The sequence below is a fragment of the Ambystoma mexicanum genome, chromosome 11 (genome assembly GCF_040938575.1).
Source record: "Ambystoma mexicanum isolate Mex_15411 chromosome 11, UKY_AmexF1_1, whole genome shotgun sequence".
Taxonomy (NCBI): Eukaryota; Metazoa; Chordata; class Amphibia; order Caudata; family Ambystomatidae; genus Ambystoma; species Ambystoma mexicanum.
In genome coordinates this window covers 201,074,566-201,091,952 of record NC_090934.1, presented here as the reverse complement: position 1 = coordinate 201,091,952, position 17,387 = coordinate 201,074,566, and the positions used below count along the sequence as shown (strand labels likewise).

The 17,387-nt window shown below is 48.8% G+C and overlaps 1 protein-coding gene and 1 long non-coding RNA gene across 6 annotated transcripts in view; one reads left to right on the top strand and one right to left on the bottom strand.

Moving 5' to 3' along the window:
- The window catches only part of LOC138503241 (uromodulin-like), a 99,893-nt gene that overhangs the window by 16,869 nt on the left and 65,637 nt on the right, over positions 1-17,387 (bottom strand). For all 5 annotated transcript variants that reach the window (XM_069622832.1, XM_069622831.1, XM_069622834.1 and 2 more), the window contains 2 exons: positions 7,803-8,051; positions 3,988-4,140 (listed from right to left, as the gene is read on the bottom strand). In XM_069622832.1, the coding sequence (XP_069478933.1) occupies positions 3,988-4,140; positions 7,803-8,051 (402 nt within the window). The remainder of the gene's footprint in view (positions 1-3,987; positions 4,141-7,802; positions 8,052-17,387) is intronic.
- Positions 1-17,387, top strand: part of LOC138503243 (uncharacterized) — a 317,256-nt gene that overhangs the window by 250,026 nt on the left and 49,843 nt on the right. The gene's annotated exons all lie outside the window — the stretch shown is intronic.

Sequence of the window (17,387 nt, the reverse complement as noted above, 5' to 3'; positions counted from 1 at the left end):
CTAAAAACGGTTTGGGTGACTACTTACTTCTCTCTTTTACCCTGGCCCTTCCTTTTTCCACCTTTTGTATTAGATCTGACTTGATAGAACTCTTAGTAAATTAGAGGGGCAGTGTTCTCAAGTGGAATCGAAAGTTGCTAGTCAAGCTGAATCAAATGTTGACTTCATCTCTGTCCTCTTGCATCTTGTTCCCTGAGGACCATGGTGTGGCAGATGGCCAATCTAACTTGTATTACAATGCTCTTTTGGCCGGTATCAACAAAGTCACTCGTGAATGTCCACCTATTACTATTAAAACATATTTGGGTGATGACAGAATCTTTAAGTAAAAGATCAGCAAAAGCAGCTAACTGGCTGTGTTAAGAAGGCAGTCTCTTGGAGATTCTGTCTATTTGGCCTTTAAAACTAAAATCTGCCATACTCACAAAAATCTTGTGAAATCTCTTAAGAATGAGTTTAGTCTTCAGAGACATCAATCCACTTTGGAATCGCTCTGTAAGTGCAGAGACACTATATTTTGGTCAATTATAAATTGGACCCTGGGTACTGGTGAGAAGGATATGGATTGCCTGATTCGGAAACAAACTTGGGTTGAGTTCTATGAGCGGAAATATTCTTTACTGGATAATTTAAGCATCAGTGCTGGTGACATATTAGGACCCATGGAGGAGGGTTCTTGTCCGTGGGACAGGGAGGACATTTTGTGGGCAATTAGTAAACTTAAACCCTCCCGTCTCCCGGGCCCCTATGGTATGCCTGCTTTCGTCCTGAAAGAATGTCTGCAGACCTGGGCAGCCATATTGAAACTGATGTTTGATCATATATTTATAACACATTCCATCCCAGATTCTTGGACCGAATCTATTATCCTACCCATTTTAAAGAAAGGGGATGTAATGAATCCAAATAACTACAGGCCGATCGCATTGATTGATGCGATTAGCAATGTTTTTGCTATCCTTCTTTTGAGGGACCCACACTTAGTAGTTAGAAAGCACAGTCTTCTGAGTCTATTCCAGGTTGGCTTTAGGGCCGAGTTGGGGACTCTCCTTAATACTACGATTCTAGCCCATTTGAGACATCAAGTGCATCATACACAGAATTGAGATGTTTTTATGGCATCCCTCGATGTGACCAGTGTTTTTGATGGAGTAATTAGATCCAGACTGTGGCAGAAATTGCTAGAAATGAAAGTACCTAGAAAGCTGGTTCAACTTCTTACCCTTTTACACACTAACACCTCTATTCATATTCACTTGACTAAGGAAGGCTCCCTGCCACGGGTTATAATAACGTTTGTGGGGGGTAAACATGGATGCACCCTAGTTCCTATTCTCTTTAATATGTATGTGAGTGATGTAGAATCTATCTGGCGAGGATCATCCATTGCTCCAGCAAGGCTCTGTAACATCAAGCTGGACTGGATGGCCTTTGCTGATGATTTTATTTTGTTTGACAGAATCCCTGGGGGCTTGAGATGCAAGTTGAATCTGTTTCATGACTATGCTATGGCTAATAACTTGCTACCCAATGCCTCAAAATCTAATGTTTTTGTGTTCTCTAGGGGAAACACAACCAAAATTAGAACTCGGGCCATGGGTTCTAGAGGTGACCTATTTGGGGTATAAGCTGACAAACAAGATTTCCATAGAATCCTGGAAAACTAGCCTCTGTAAGAAGGCTTCTAACATGGTCACTCAATTCATATTTTTACAAAATACAATGTGTAAATTGTCTTTGCTCCATCTACGGTGATACTATCTTGCCAAGTTTGAAACAGTAATTCTATATGGCCTCGACATGTCATTATACGAGTTGGGTTCTTTACTCAACTGTATCCAAGGTAAGCTTTGAAACGAGGCCCTGTGTCTGTCTATGGCAGTCCCTAATTCCGTAATAAGACATGACCTGTGCCTCATTTCATTGAAGGCCATGTATTTATGGAGACACTTATCCATTTTAGGAAAATCCTTGTCCCTCCTGTTTACTCGCTATATGAGGAACTGCATACAGTGATGGAGGCAGAGTCTGTCATCTCCCTGAAACCCTTCCAAAATGGGATGTGTGGTGTACTGAACTCAATGGGGTCCTCAGTGCTTTATTTGATAGAGTGGCCAGGGGTGGTTAAGACTAACCTCTTCAAAGATGATTGGGGCAAGACATTGGACAGCGTATCTTCTTACGCAACGTACGTTGAATACTCGAAGTTTACACACTCGTCTACCCCTTTGTATTCAACGCTTTCGATATGAGAAAATTTGCACAACTTATATGCGTTTCAGACTCAACCAGTTTCATACTGCCAAGAGGATCAAACACTAGAAAGTTTACTCTATATACCGATGTACACATTTCTATTGAAGATCCTCTGGTAGAAAAGATACTCATGAACCTCTGAACACTTGATTACTGTATGTCCATACTTTGCAAATATGCAGATCTTATGCTTCAAAGAGCAAGGTGGTGGCTTGACAGAGCTGTTTGCGAATTTGCTCTGGTGTGGATTTATGTGGGGTACCAATGTTTCACTAATTTTGGCATCAAGTAACTTTTTTAATTTTGTATCAAATTAATTAGATATAAAGAATGGAATAAGTAATGTATGATTTTGTGACATGTACAGAGTGTGTAAAGTGATATGTTTGCTTTGTAAACTGTTCTATTTTTGTTTGTTTTAGCTTCTTTTTAATGTTTTTAGTTCTTAATATGTGTGATTTTTGTTCTTTTCTTCTAGGTTTTTAACGTTGTGTATGGTTTACTGTAAACGAAAAAATGCAACAATAAAAAAATAAACAACATTCGGGACAAGTTGATGATCAACAGGAGAGCAAGAGGTCCCCTTGTCGAATAGGAAAAAGCCTAATCACACTGAAGCATCTATTTCCCATTAGAGAAACGGACCTCCAGCCTGGAGAGGTAGAAAGGTCCTCTCGTCTAATGGGAACTAGCCAACTCACACTGAAGCATCTATTTCCCATTAGAGAAAGGGCCTGCCAACCTGGAGAGGCAGAAAAGTCCTCTTGTCTAATGGGAACTAGCCTACTCACACTGAAGCATCTATTTCCCGTTAGAGAAAAGGCTCTCCAACCTGGAGAGGCAGAAAGGTCCTCTCGTCTAATGAGAACTAGTCAACTCACACTGAAGCATCTATTTCCCATTAGAGAAGGGGCCTTCCAACCTGGAGAGGCAGAAAGGTCCTCTCGTATAATGGGAACTAGCCTACTCACACTGAAGCAGCTATTTCCCATTAGAAAAACAGAATACTAACCCAAGGAGACACAAGGGTCCTCTCGTCTAATGGGAGCTTGCCTATTCACAATGAAACATCTATTTCCCATTAGAGAAACAGATCCCTAAACCAAGGAGACACAAAAGTCCTCTCGGCTAATGGTAACTAGCCATCTCAGTCAGAATAATCTAAAACCCATTGTTATGCAGGACTTGATCACCAGTGGCAAAAGGGGTCATTTCTCTAATCGGAACTAGCGTGCTCAGCGAGAGTAATCTAAAACCCATTATTATGCAGGAACTGACCACTAGGGGAGCTAAAAGGGACCTTTCTATAATGGGAACAAGCCACTCACAATGAAGCATCTATTTCTCATCTGTGAAATGGCCCTAGGAAACCAAAGTTCCGTTTCTCAGATGGGAACTAGTATCAACCTTTCGGGAATGGAGGAGGCCATCCAGGGATTCTGCTCGGGGCCTGCTTTATTGAGGGCTGATGCATTGCTGGGGTCACCGGTAAATTGACACTTCAAAAAAATGACCTATTTTATCTCCAAAACGACTGTGTGTAAATTATTTAATGTACCCTATTCAAGGGGCCTTTGTGGGGTATAGCGCCGTTCTGTCTTTTTTGGAGATTTTAACTGGCCTTTTCTCAATAGGTTGGGAGGGTGGGAAACAGTGGGAATCGACAAGAATGGCGCAGGCCCTTTACACAGCGTTGCACGCACAGCGGAACTCAGAGCCTGTGGTACTTACCGGGATACACTGACCCCGACAGATGGTAACGTCGGCGAACAGGTAGAGGTAGTTGGAGTTGGTGATCTTGAACACTTTAATCTCAAACCGAGCCTCGTTGGAGTTTCGTTGTTACGAATGGTCAATAACTCACCCAGGCCAGCAGAGGGGCACCTGCAGAGGAGGACGAGGAGAGAGCCGAATTTACATGCAGACATTCAGTGCCCATGACTAGGTGCAGCAGAACCCTGGTGCCCGGCAGTCTCCAGGCAACCGATGCCCATACATAGACACCACGAGACCCTGGGGGTTCGCTGAGCTCTGATACATATAATGTCTCCAGACACAGGCGTGCGTTTTCCATCTTCGACGCCCTCAGACATGTGCTACCCATCCCTGAACATACTGCCCACCCACCAGAAGTGCAGTGCCCATCCCATTACAAAATTGCACCTGATGCCCACTCTCCAGACATCCAGTGCCCATCACAAGGCACCCTAATGCCATCTGGCTATTCGGTGTCCAGCTCTAGACACAACACTGCTCCTGCCGCCCACGTCCAGATATGCAGTGCCCACCCCTAGAGCATGCAGTGCACCTGGTGCCCACCCTGCAGACATGAGATACCTCTCCCTGATTACAGGTGGGGTGAGCTTGCTGCCCACCCACCGGACGTTCAGTGCCCATCCCACCCACGACACAGCATTGCTCCTGGTGCCTACTCTCCAGGCATCCTGGGCCCATCAGAAGACACTGTAGTGCCACCTGGCCATTAGATATGCAATGCCCATCCCCAAACACCGCACTGCTCCTGGTGGCCACCCTTATGCTATACAGTGCCCATCCCTGGAGACCATGCAGCTCCCAGTGCCCACTCACGAGACATGCAGTGCAACCACAAAACACTTCACATACACGGGCACCCAGCTCTCGGACAAGTAGTGTCAATCTCTAGTGACAACACCCTCCACCCCCTGCTGCTCACCCTCCCGACATGTAGTGTCTATCCCTGGGCACGGTGATTCCACTGGTGCCCACCCCCAGACATGCAGTGCCCATGCCTAGGCCTAGAACTACTCCTGTTGATCACTCTCCAGGCATGCAGTGCCGTGTCCATACCTTGACATAGCACTGCACCTGGTGTCCACCCTTATGATATCTAGTGCCCATCCCTAGAGTCTGCAGCGCCCAGTGGCAACCACAAAACATCGCACAGACACTGGTGCCAAGCTCTCAGACAAGCAGTGCCAATCTCTAGAGATATCACCCCCCTGCTGCTCACTCTCCACTCATGCAGTGTCCAGCCCTGGGCACGGAGATGCTCCTGGTGCCCACCCTCCACACATGCATTGTCCACCCCTGGGCACGGAGATGCCCCTGGTGCCCACCATCCGGACATGCAGTGCCCATCCCTAAAAACTGCACTGCTCCTGGTGCCCACCCTTACGATATACAATGCCCATCCCTAGAGACCGTGCAGCTCCCAGCGCCCACTCACGAGACATGCAGTGGCAACCACAAAACACTGCACATGCACTGGTGTCCAGCTCTCAGACATGCAGTGCCAATATCTAAAGGCAACATTCCCCCTGCTGCTCACCCTCCAGACAACTGCAGTGTGAGTGGGCGTTTCTTCTAAGAGGTCTCCTGCACTGACAGATGCAGAGTGAGTGGGTGTTTCTTCCAGTAGGTCTCCTGCATTGACAGCTGCAGTGTGAGTTGTGGTCTAGTCTACTGTTGTCACATCAGCAGTGTGAGTGTGTGTTTCCTCCAGTAGGTCTGCAGCAGTGACTGCTGAAGTGTGATTGGTGGGTGTCCTCTGTTAGGACTTGTGCAATGACTGCTGTAGTGTGAGTGGGTGTTTCTTCCAGTAGGTCTCCTGCATTGACAGCTGTAGTGTGAGTGGGTGTTTCTTCCAGTACGTCACCTGCAGTGACCGCTGTAATGTGAGTGGGTGTTTCTTCCAGTAGGTCTCCTGCAGTGACAGCTGCAGTATGAGTTGTGGTCAGGTCTACTGTGGTGACATCTGCAGTCCTAACAGAGGAAACCCCCCACTCACACTTCAGCTGTCACTGCTGCAGACCTACTGGAAAAAACACCCCCTAACACTGCAGATGTCACCACAGCAGACCAGACCACAACTCACACTGCAGCTGTCAATGCAGAAGAGCTACTGGAAGAAACACCCACTCACACTGCAGCAGTCACTGCAGGAGCCCAGACTTCCACTCACACTTAAACTGCCATTGCAGGGGCCCCACCAGAAGAAACACCCACTCACTCTGCATCTGTCAGTGCAGGAGACCTACTGGAAGAAACGCCCACTCACACTGCAGCTGTCACCGCAGCAGACCAGACCACAGCTCACACTGCAGCAGTCACTGCAGGAGACCTACTGGAAGAAACACACACTCACACTACAGCGGTCACTGCAGGAGACCTACTGGAAGAAACCCTCACCCACACTGCAGCTGTCAGTGCAGGAGACCTACTGGAAGAAACACCCACTCACACTACAGCGGGCACTGCAGGAGCCCAGACTTCCACTCACATTTCAACTGCAGGGGCCCCACCAGAAGAAACAATCACTCACATGGTAGCCATGAGTAAGGGAGCCCAAATTGTGGAGATATCCACTCACACTGATGGAACCACTGCAAAGGTCCTTATAGGAGAAGCCCACTTTCACAGCGCAGTATTGGCTGCAAGGCCCCTAATGGTGGAAATCTGGTACACGCTGCAGAGATCACTGCAGGGATATTAACATTGGAGGCTATAAGCAGACGCCAGGATCAGAGAGGATGGCTAGCACTGCGCTCACTGCAGGGACACTGACAATCCAGTGTGAAATGTGCAAGTCGGCGATTTCTTGATAACTCAAAGGCTGCCCTCCCTGTAGTTTGCAATAACTAAGCTCTGCACTGCAACACGATATATGATATTGTTTCAGTGCGCGACGAGGCAACGGAAGGGAAAAGGGAGGACAAAACCACGATCTTACTAGGCCCAGTGGCATTGAGAACCCACACGTGCAGGGAGGAAGGAAGGGGTAAAGTGCAAGGGGGAGGGGAGGAGTGGAAAGTGCAGAACACGGGATAAAAACAACAGCAGGTAGTGCAACGAGCAGGTGGCAAGTGCAAGGTTAAAGCGCAGACAAGTGGTGTCTAATAAGTGCAGATACGGGGACTGCTGTCAGTATATGTGTATATATATATATATGTGTATATATATATATATTAACCTTTTTCTGCTGTCTGTTCTTATTACATTGTAATTAGTGCTGACGCTAGTAATGGTAATAATAGTATTTTTACACAAACTCGCCATAACACCTCTTGGGAACCCAGAGTGTGGATGACAGAATGTACACACTGTTTAAAGACATTCTCTGCGCTGTTGCGGATAGCCCTTCACACAGCACCGGGCAACCTGAACTCCCAAGAGTCTCCCTGATTGGGTGGGAATGCCCCTGAACCAGACTGAACCCCACCCCCTGAAATGGATAATAATGGTACCAAGACTTCCTGAAAATGTTTGCATTGGCTCCAGATAAGACTAATAACATGCCATATGGGATATTTATTTATGTATATATTTTTTTGCATATTATGGCCATTATAGTGTACATATTTGCTAATACCACACTTGCACCACTGTCTTGACTTTACACCTTTATGAAACAAACCTTTGAAACAATCTGCAGTACTGGCTGTACTTTGGTCAGTTTTGTAATGTCTGAAGTGTGGGTGGTCTGCCCATGGAGGGAATGGCACTTGGACCTAAGGTCAGAAGGGCCCTCTGCTTTGGGATATGGCGGGACCTGTTCTGGGACTTACCCATTGTTGATGATGTCGTATTGCGGTGTTGCATTGGGATCGTTGACGCCGGTGGCGTACAGGCGCGTGACTGCCATAGAGAATGACACAGCATCAAGGTCCGGTATGATGGCGCTAACGTAGAGGGTGTCCTCGACATACAAGGTCAGGGAAGACTCGGTGTAAGGGACAGCGAAGGCAGGATCTGTGTAGGCCGCCATCATAGCGATCATTGTGCCGACCCCTCCTGGAAGAGCGATATTGCTGAAGCTGGAAAAGAAATAGACAAATTGGCTGTCATGTGCTGAAGCAACAACAGGACGCATGATCATAACTGTGACTGTTACGACCTTACAGGCTACCAAAATAAGGACGCACACCAGGGAATAGAATGCACGTCTATCTTCATTAATGTTCAACAGAATACTGAACTCTGCTCCTCCTTTGAGCCTCCTCCCTCCTCCCACATCAAGGCCCACGTGACCCTGTCCACGTGAGCACATCTCTGTCTTAAAGAGACATAGGCACGCTAACAACACCCCCAGACAAATGACCTTGCTTCCCTTCAACATTCTTCGACAAGGCGAAGTGGCTTCCTGATGGTTCGTTGCGGACGGACAATGGGGGCACCACTTAGACCTGCCTCAGGACTGTCGGTCAGCTCTGCCAAGTGGCGATCGTCCCTGGATTCCCAAGGCTCTGGGTCCGGATCAGGAGGTGGAGGCATCTCATGCTCTCTCTTAATAACATGTTTAAACAACAACCTGTTCCGTGTTACCTCTTTCTCAGAGTTCACGGCGGTCACCATAGTCCCTTTGATGGCGGTGACCTGTAGGGGGTTCGGGCAAATCAAGAGTCCGTCTTTCTGGCTGTGGATTGCTGAACCAGCACCTCATCCCCTACATGGAATTCCTTTGGTCGTGCTCCTCTTCTTTCATCTGCCTCCACCCGAGCTTTTTCCTTCCGCTCAGTGTCTCTTCTTATGACCTCTTGATCTGCTTATAGCTGGCTCAGCGGGTGTCTCACAATGCGTGTGCGAACCTGATACTTCATCATCAACTCTGCAGGGGTCTTATTGGTGGCCTCGTGAAGCGTGTTGCAGTAATCCCGCAGCGGTTTACAGAGCGCTTGGTGGGGGGTCAGCTCCCTCAATGCGGGCCCTTGTAGGGTTTTCTTAATTTAGGACATGGACCTCTCAGCCATCCCATACGCTTGTGGCCAGCGGGGTGTAATCTTCAGATGGGCGAAGCCTATATGTTTTGCAAAGGTTTCAAATTCATGTCCACTAAACGGTGGGCCATTATCCAACTTGATGGTGTCCGGAATGCCCCACTCATTTATGACCTCATCAAAAATCACTGCCACCTGAGTAAAAGCTGTGGATGTTGGAAATCTTGAGTGTTCACCTCGGAAGAGTAGCAGATACTCTCCCGATTCGAGAGGACCATAGAAGTCCACGGCCACCTTTTCCCAGGGGTGTTCAAGGATCTGCATTGCTTGGAGTGGGATCGAGGCCTCAGCCCTGGCTGTGCATTGGCACGCTATGCAGTTTCTCACCCACTCCTCCACCAAAGCTTCCAGAAATGGGAACAACACATGACACCTAAGCTGCCTCTTTGTGTTGTCTGCGCCTCGGTGTCCCTCGTGGGCTGTCTTGATAACTTCAGACCTAAGGGTCACTGGGATGACAAGTCTGCACCCTGTCAGGAGTATCGTTTTGTCCTTTACAGCCAGCTCCGTGTGCACCTTGGCCAATCTTTCCAGTTATTCTCTGCACAGACCTGGATGGTTTAACACTGCACAGTGGTAGTGCCGCCACCTGTTGTTCTCTGTAAGGCTGATCGGCAGGCCCATGGAGGGTCGCAGCTGATGCTGAAGTGACAGCCTCGAGTGAGACAGCCGGTGGGAGTGCGTTCGAGGTGACATAGTTAATGTACTCTGTGTCGCCGGGTCTAGGCATAGGCTTGCCCCCTGGGTGTCTCGATAGGTAGTCAGCCGGGTTGTTCTCACCCCCGGGCCTGTGGATGATTTCGAAGTCACATTCTTGGTGCCTGATGCCCAACTGCTCAATCCTGGGGGACATCTTGATCCTGGGGTTCCCGAATAGTGACAGCAGTGCTTGGTGATCTGTTATGAGTGTGATCCTTTTCCCTATCACAAAGTTGTGGAAGTGCTTGCACGCCCACACGGCTGCCAAGCTCTCCTTCTCGGCCTGCGAGTAGGCATACTCAGGCTGGGCCAGCGCCCTGCTGGCATAGGCCACAGTGTGTCTGGGGTGAGCATCTGTCCCATTTGTCTGAGCTACTATAGCTCCTAGTCCCACTGGGCTTGCATCCACTACAATTTTGGTGTGCCAGTCCGGGTCAAAGTATGCAAGTTTCTAGGCTTCTGCCAGAGCTTGTTTATTGGTGTCAAACGCTGATTGGCACTCAGCTGACCATGCGAAAGGGACATCCTTCTGTTGTAGTCGCTGTAGCGGCTCAGTGATGGTGGCATAGTGTGGGATATACCTGGCACAGTGGCCTGCCATCCCCAGAAACAATATCACATCTGCTACCTGGCCTGGCTCTTGGAAGTTGAAGATGGTGAAGACCTTGTCGAGATCGGGCGTCATGCCATCTGCTGAGAAAATATGGCCAAAGAACTACAGCTTGGTTTTGCTGAATCGGCATGTGTCGATATTGAGTGTCAGACCCGCTCCCTGGACGACGGCACAGGTTGCACGCAGGGCTCCTCACGCGACTTTCCAAACACAAGGATATCGTCAATGTAGTTTAGTGATTCCCGCACTGGCCTGATGATCTGTCTGATGGCCTCTTGGAAGATCTTGGCTGCCGATGAGATGCCAAAATTCAGGCATTTGTAACAGAAGAGGTCATCATGGGTTGCAAAGATGGTGATGCCCCTTGATTCAGGATGAATCTCCACCTGATGGTACCGCAGATTGAGGTCAAGCTTGGAAAAGAGAACAGCCTTGTTTAGCCGGCCGATCAGGTCCTCTATGCATGGTCCTGGGTGTTGTTCTCTCTAGATGACGGTGTTGGCCATCCTCATGTCCACGCAGAGTCTCAGGCGTCCCCCTTCCTTTGGCACAGTCACCTGGGGTGAGTCCCACAGAGTTGGGCCTGTGGCTGGTTCGATGATGCCGTCCTCCAATAGCTGATTGAGCTCGTTCAACACAGCAGATTGTAGGTGAAAACCAACTCTCCTCGGGTGTTGGGGGACAGGCCAGACTGATGTGTCTATGTGCAATTTGACTGGGGCACCTTTCATCTTGCCTAGTCCTTTGCTAAGGAGCAGGAATTCATTCAGAATCATGTACTTCGTGATGGGGCAACCCGGCGAATGACCATTCCAAATGGTGCAGACTTGATCCTTTGAGTCACTTGTAGGAGCAGTCGACGGATGGTGTCACCTTATTGGATGTGAATGTCAATGAGCACTAAGCAGGACACTGTGAGGTAACTAAGTAGACACCTTCCTTTGGTCGGGCTTCGGATCACATGGATGAATGTGGTGGTGGATCATTCTCTGTGAATGAGCCGGCACCTGAAGTATCCGATGGAGTGTATAGGGAGGTCAGCTCACCATTGGAACATCTTGGACACTGTTTGGGCCAGTGTCGGCTTGTCGGGTATTTGATGAAATTCTTTCTCCCCCATAATGTTTGCGTTGGCTCCTGAGTCAACCGGGAAGCAGAACTGTCTGCTGCATATCTCCACTGGTATTCTGGGTGCCTCTCTTTCTTCTCCGTCATCCATGATGAGGTTTACGTATATGTCTTGGGTGTACTGGTCGTACTGGTCACTCTCCTACTCCAGCCAGTGGGGTGCTGCCACGTAATGGATTTGGCATGGCTGTGGTGGCCCATCGTATTCATCTCAAATTTGCAGGTTTTGTTCGTATGCCTCGGATTCTTGGGAGTCATCATCAGGGTAGTGGACTTCCACCACCGTCACGTACCATCTCAGCCCTTGCTGGAATGGACGCATCTGGTATGCCTGGTTCATCGGGGCCTGATTGTACGTCTGGTACTGTGGTGGTGGTGGCATGCGCGGAGTGGGGAAGGGCCTGCACTCTCTACAGACTGATTGGAAGTGGCGTTCTCTGCCGCAGTTCCCACACCTTTAGGTGAGTGCAGGGCATGCCCCTGAGTGGGGGAGCACCACCCCACAGTGGTAACACTGCCTCTGCATTCTGGGGGCTGTCTGGTATCACCCTCCAGTACTCCTGTCCCCGGGTCTTGGCGTGCTATGTTGGAACACTGCAATAAGCTTGCCCTTGTCTTGGTTGGATGTGGTGCTTCCTGACATCTGGGTCGCTTGTACATCCACTCTCTAGAAGATTCTAGCCATTTCACTGACTTCATCAATGGAAAGAGGTTTCTTGAGCAGTTGTTTCTTGAGTGTCTGTGATAGGCACCCTTCAATCACCCTGAGGCGAATGGCTTCATCCAACGAGAAGACATGGAACAGGCAGTGCGCCCCTTTAATCCTCAGGCAAGTGATGAATTTGTCTACTGTCTCTTCAACTCTCTGGGTACACTGATTGAACATGTACCTTTCGTGGTCTCTATTGGGCTCATTTACAAGTCTCTTGTTCAGGGCTGTGACCAGTGCCGCAAAATCAGGCTGCTCCGCCGTGGGGATGGTTTTAATGAGTCTCTTGATTTCATTGCCAGCTACGTTAAAGAACATACTGCATAGTTTCTGAGAGTTTTCCTCACCCGCCGCCGCAATAGCGTTATTGAAGTCGTCCAGCCATTCCACCCACCGTTGGCCTTTGTCTACCTTCGGAGTCATGGAAAATGGGGGCTGCATGCACCATGCGGTGGCTGTGGATCTCATAGGAGGGACTAGTATGGCCTGGGGTTGTAGGGCAGGACCAGGTGGTGAGCTCATGGTTGTAATCTGTGAAATCAGGCAGTTGTGTCACTTATTTTGAGTACTTGGTTGCACCACTGGTTGTGTAATCCTTTATGGGCTGTTGGAAGCAGCACTGCCCTCCTAGAGGCAGCTGATGGGTGGTGGATTGTAGGTGTCCAACCATGTGGTGGTGGATGCTCAGGTAGGGTTGCCAGTGGGGCAGGTTCCAATAATGAGGCTTTGGGAGGAGGGGCTGGCTGGGCCCAGCTCAGAGGGACCGGCCGGAGGTGAGCGGCGTGGGTCCCTGGAGCCACTTTATGGATGTCAGGCGTCACAGATTAAACAGTTAAAGGGGCCACCCACCAGGAGTTCCACGTGCCTCTGTATGCGTGGATGCCCCGGCCGCTGGTGGACTGCCACGCAGCAAGGAGATGGCGCTCTTCTCCTTCTGCGCCGCCTGGATGAGGAGCATGTATCATCAGCAGGAGGAGGAGGAAGGTGTTGGCCCCGGATCGGGTCCCGCCATGTCATCGGATTACTGAGACGGTGTCAGATGACAGATGTGGACACAGCCCGTTGGTGGCCGCAGGAGCAGGCACAGCACAGTGGGATTGCTTGCGTGCCTAAGAAGGAGGATCCTGGTGTGGAACTGAAATTAGCCTTGTCGCCAGTTGTTATGGCCTTACGGCCTACCAAAAGAAGGACGCACACCAGAGAATAGAATGCACGTTTATCTTTATTAACGTTCAACAGCATACTGAACTCTGCCCCTCTTTTGAGCCTCCGCCCTCCTCCCACATCATGGCCCACGTGACCCTGTCCACGTGAGCCCCTCTCTGTCTTAAAGAGACATAGGCACGCTAACAGTGACGGAGGCCTCAGTGATGCTGGCTGACAGTGCATATGGTATGCGCTATATAAATAACACATCATAATTATCATCATGTGTTTTTCCATAAGGACCTTTATTTCATCTCACTCTAGTCCACTAGAATATGTCATGCTCTGGAAGGATCTCCTTATCAGACCCCTTCCTCCATCTAGAGCTAACCCGGGTGGTAACCATTATCATCGCCTAAGCATTGCCTTTTCAGATTGCTTGGGCTGCAAGGCACGGTCTTAGAACTGGCGGTGCGTGTTTGGGGGAAGTGGTGGTGTGCTTCCACTTATTTTAGGAGATGAAACCTCCTTTGTAATGTTTCAGCCCTAGCAGCCCCTCTGCTATACCCACCTGTTCCAGCTATTTGTATTATTCAGTGAGGAGGTGAAACACCCAGAGGTTCCTTATTAATTAGCCCAGAGGGAACCGCTCTTCTTCTCTAAGTCTCGACCACTACTTCTAAAAGGTTGTGTTTTGCACTTGCCAAATGCCTTTTTGGCCATGGTCCTTGCCCTATATAAATTGTTTTTACATTACATTGTCTTTAAACTTTCTTGCATGGTATTCTTGAAAGAAGGGTGCAAGATTGGGGCAGCAAAGAATTAAAGTGGAAGGATGAATGAGAATGAGGCAGTAGATGGTTAAGAGGGAATGAGCTTTTGGGTAGGTAGGCTAACCTAACCAACCAACCAAAACCCAAGCAGGTGAGGCTGTTCCTCCGGACCCAGGCACCCCTGCATCCCACCTAGTGCCTGAATCCCTGTTGCCTGATAGTCTGTTGCACCGTATTAGATGAATAGACAGTGTTTTAATACCACAGGCTGAAAAGTCACACGCCAGCATTCCCAGTCTCCACACTTCACAAGGAAGATAGTGGAGAAGAGTGGGGAAGAGCAGTCTGTGCCGTCGACTGCAGCCCGTGCTTGTGTTTTTCTTAGTCTTTTTTCAGTGGAATTGAGCTAAGGAGGAGCTATTCACATAAGAACTCCTAGGACTGTGGAGTGGAGAAGAGCGGGGAAGAGCAGTCTGTGCAGTCGACTGCAGCCCATGGTTGTGACTTTCTTACAGTCTTTTTTCAGTTGAATTGAACATTATGGCGGAGCTATTCACATAAGAACTCCTAGGACCGCAGAGCAGAGCAGAGTGGAGAAGAGTGGGGAAGAAAAGTCTGTGCAGTCGACTGCAGCCCATGCTTGTGTGTTTCTTACAGTCCTTTTTCAGTGGAAATGAACTAAGGAGGAGCTATTCACATAAGAACTCCTAGGACTGCGTAGCGGAGTGGAGAAGAGTGGGGAAGAGCAGTCTGTGCAGTCGACTGCAGCCCGTGCTTGTCTGTTTCTTACAGTCTTTTTCCAGTGGAAATGAACTAAGGAGGAGCTATTCACATAAGAAATCCTAGGACCGCGGAGCTGAGCGGAGTGGAGAAGAGTGGGGAAGAGCAGACTGTGCAGTCCGGGCACGCCTGCAGCAGTTGGCGGTGCCTTCAAAGGTGAAAACGCTATGCTTCCGTCTCCGCCTCCGTTCTTGTCCTACTTGGAATGTTGACATTAACACAACACTAGTGCACGACTTCTCTGGCGGTTTCCTATCATACTATGGTACTATAAATCACTATCTGTGAGTGATTTTGGTGTGTTTTCAAACCTTTTCTATCTCGAGGAGGGGTGTTGATTGTCGATTGGAGACCCAGAGAGTGGTTCTTTTCATGCAGTTTTTTTGTCTTGTAGCTGATCTCAGAGTGCCATACTTTGAAGTGCGGCGTCTGTGGGCCTAGTGCCTTTGAGCCGTGCTGACCATCAGAACTATTAAAGTTGCATTCTGTGCTGAGTTCTATAGTTTGAAGTATGGCGACTGCAGGCATACTGCCTGTGAGCCATGTTGACATTGGGGACTAGCTGAATTGTATTTTGTGTTAAAGTGGATTTCTGACCTTTAATCTTTGCATTTTGTCATGTGGCAACTGAGGGCGAAGTCCCTTTGAGCCGTACTATTTTTACGGAACTGGCTAAAAGGAACTCTGCACTGCATTCTGGATAAGGAAGTGCACTCGCAGCTGTAATTTGTGTTTCGTGTGGAACCAAATCGTTTCTGTGTAAAGTTACTGTGGGTTTTGCTTCAGAGCAATCCAAGGAAGTTGATCTATCATGGACAAAGGGGAACTGAAAGTTGGTATTGCTCTTATCCAGGATTATCCTTCACTAACAACAATAAGGTCAACGTCTCAAATCCACTGCTATTGTTATATTCTCTTGTGTGTTTCACATTTGCTATTCCTTTTTGCCTCTGTCCTGTTTGTATTGGAATTATGCTGGCCCTGAGGAGTGGTTTCGGTGTAAGCGAGGAACACAGTGTGAAGGGGCAGGAACATATTTTTGACAAATTACCCAATACAAGGGCACAAGCAGCTTCTACCCCAGAGCTACTGCTGGTGCTTTTGCCTTTGACTTTAAGCCACATTGGTTTGCCAAATAAATCTGTGTCTGTGGAGGGGGACAGAAGGGGTTAGAGGCTGGGCAGCTGGTAGCAGTGATTGCGTTGGTTAATGGGGTGTTGCTGGAAAATATGTACAGGTGGGGTTGTGTACTGTTATTTTGACTACAGATAATGTGGATTTAGAAATGTCTGCGCATGCTCCCACTATACAGGGTATACTGGAGCTGAGTGATGCCGAGTGCCTACTAGCATGCCATGCGGTATCATTCGCTCCACAATTAAGGAAAGTAGTTAGATTTCATGCGTCCACACCTGAGCAAGCTGTGCGATTAAGAGACAAGAAAGAAGCTGGAGGATCTACATGCCTTAAAAATGTGTCTGATGTTGGAGGCACTGGTGGTTCCTTCAATGACTTAGGAGTTCCCAAAGTGGCTTCTCTACCCGAACTTTCTAATGTTTTATTTTTTGGTTTGTCTAGTGAAGACTCCACGCCCAGGTCTAGACCCCCTTGTTTGTTTGAATCAGAGGGCATTATGGACCAATATGGCCCTTGCCTTGGGAACAAAATAAAAGATATTCACAAACTATTTCACCGGAGTAGTCTCAGGAATGTTGTGGTTTAGAGTAACTGATGAACCCATATGCAGTAGCCACACCATCGCTGAGCCCGCTGTAGGAGCAGCCCGCGCTGCCCCTGAGATGCAGAGAGGAAGAGGTAAGCTCCAAGCATAATATCAGCTGCCTCAGAGCGCTCGTTATCCTTACAGCACATCTTCGCCTCATCTGCTCTAAAATCGCTTTTATTGAAGAGCACCTGTCTGCTATACTCTACAAAGGCTGCTCACCTTACTTACCTGCAGCCTTCAAGCACATATTGCCCATGTGTTTGCATTCCACTCGAAATTCGTTTGTCAGGCAATTAAAAGATGGGCGGCGTAATTTAAAGATGGCCGCCGTGCTTTGGTCCCCCCGCGCCTGACCTTGTCCTGAATGCCTGCCTGACCTGCACCCTGCATCCTGCCTCCGGATTGGTGCTGACTGGCAACACATCGTGCCTCCAATCACTGGCAGGCGAGAGCCGGCCAATGAGGTAAGGCCCAGAGAGAAGGCCATCCCCCTGACTGAGCTGACCGAGCGCAGCCACGCAGCCAGGCGACGTCCTTATGCCCAAAAACCTCTGCAGTTCATCTTGCCTCTAGTGCCCCACCGGCTAACTCAACCATCAGTGCTTGACCACCTGCAATGGAAGGTAATCCAGGCTACCTGCACCACCTTTAATGTACTTTATTGACTCTGAGATACAGCGCTCTCGTTACCGTCTATAGTGCTCGCCCCCAGTTTGCTACCAACGTGCTCACCTGCAGCACCCCTGTTTAACAACTGCCATACTGCCTATGCTTTAATTGCTATGCTCCCTTATTGCGCCTG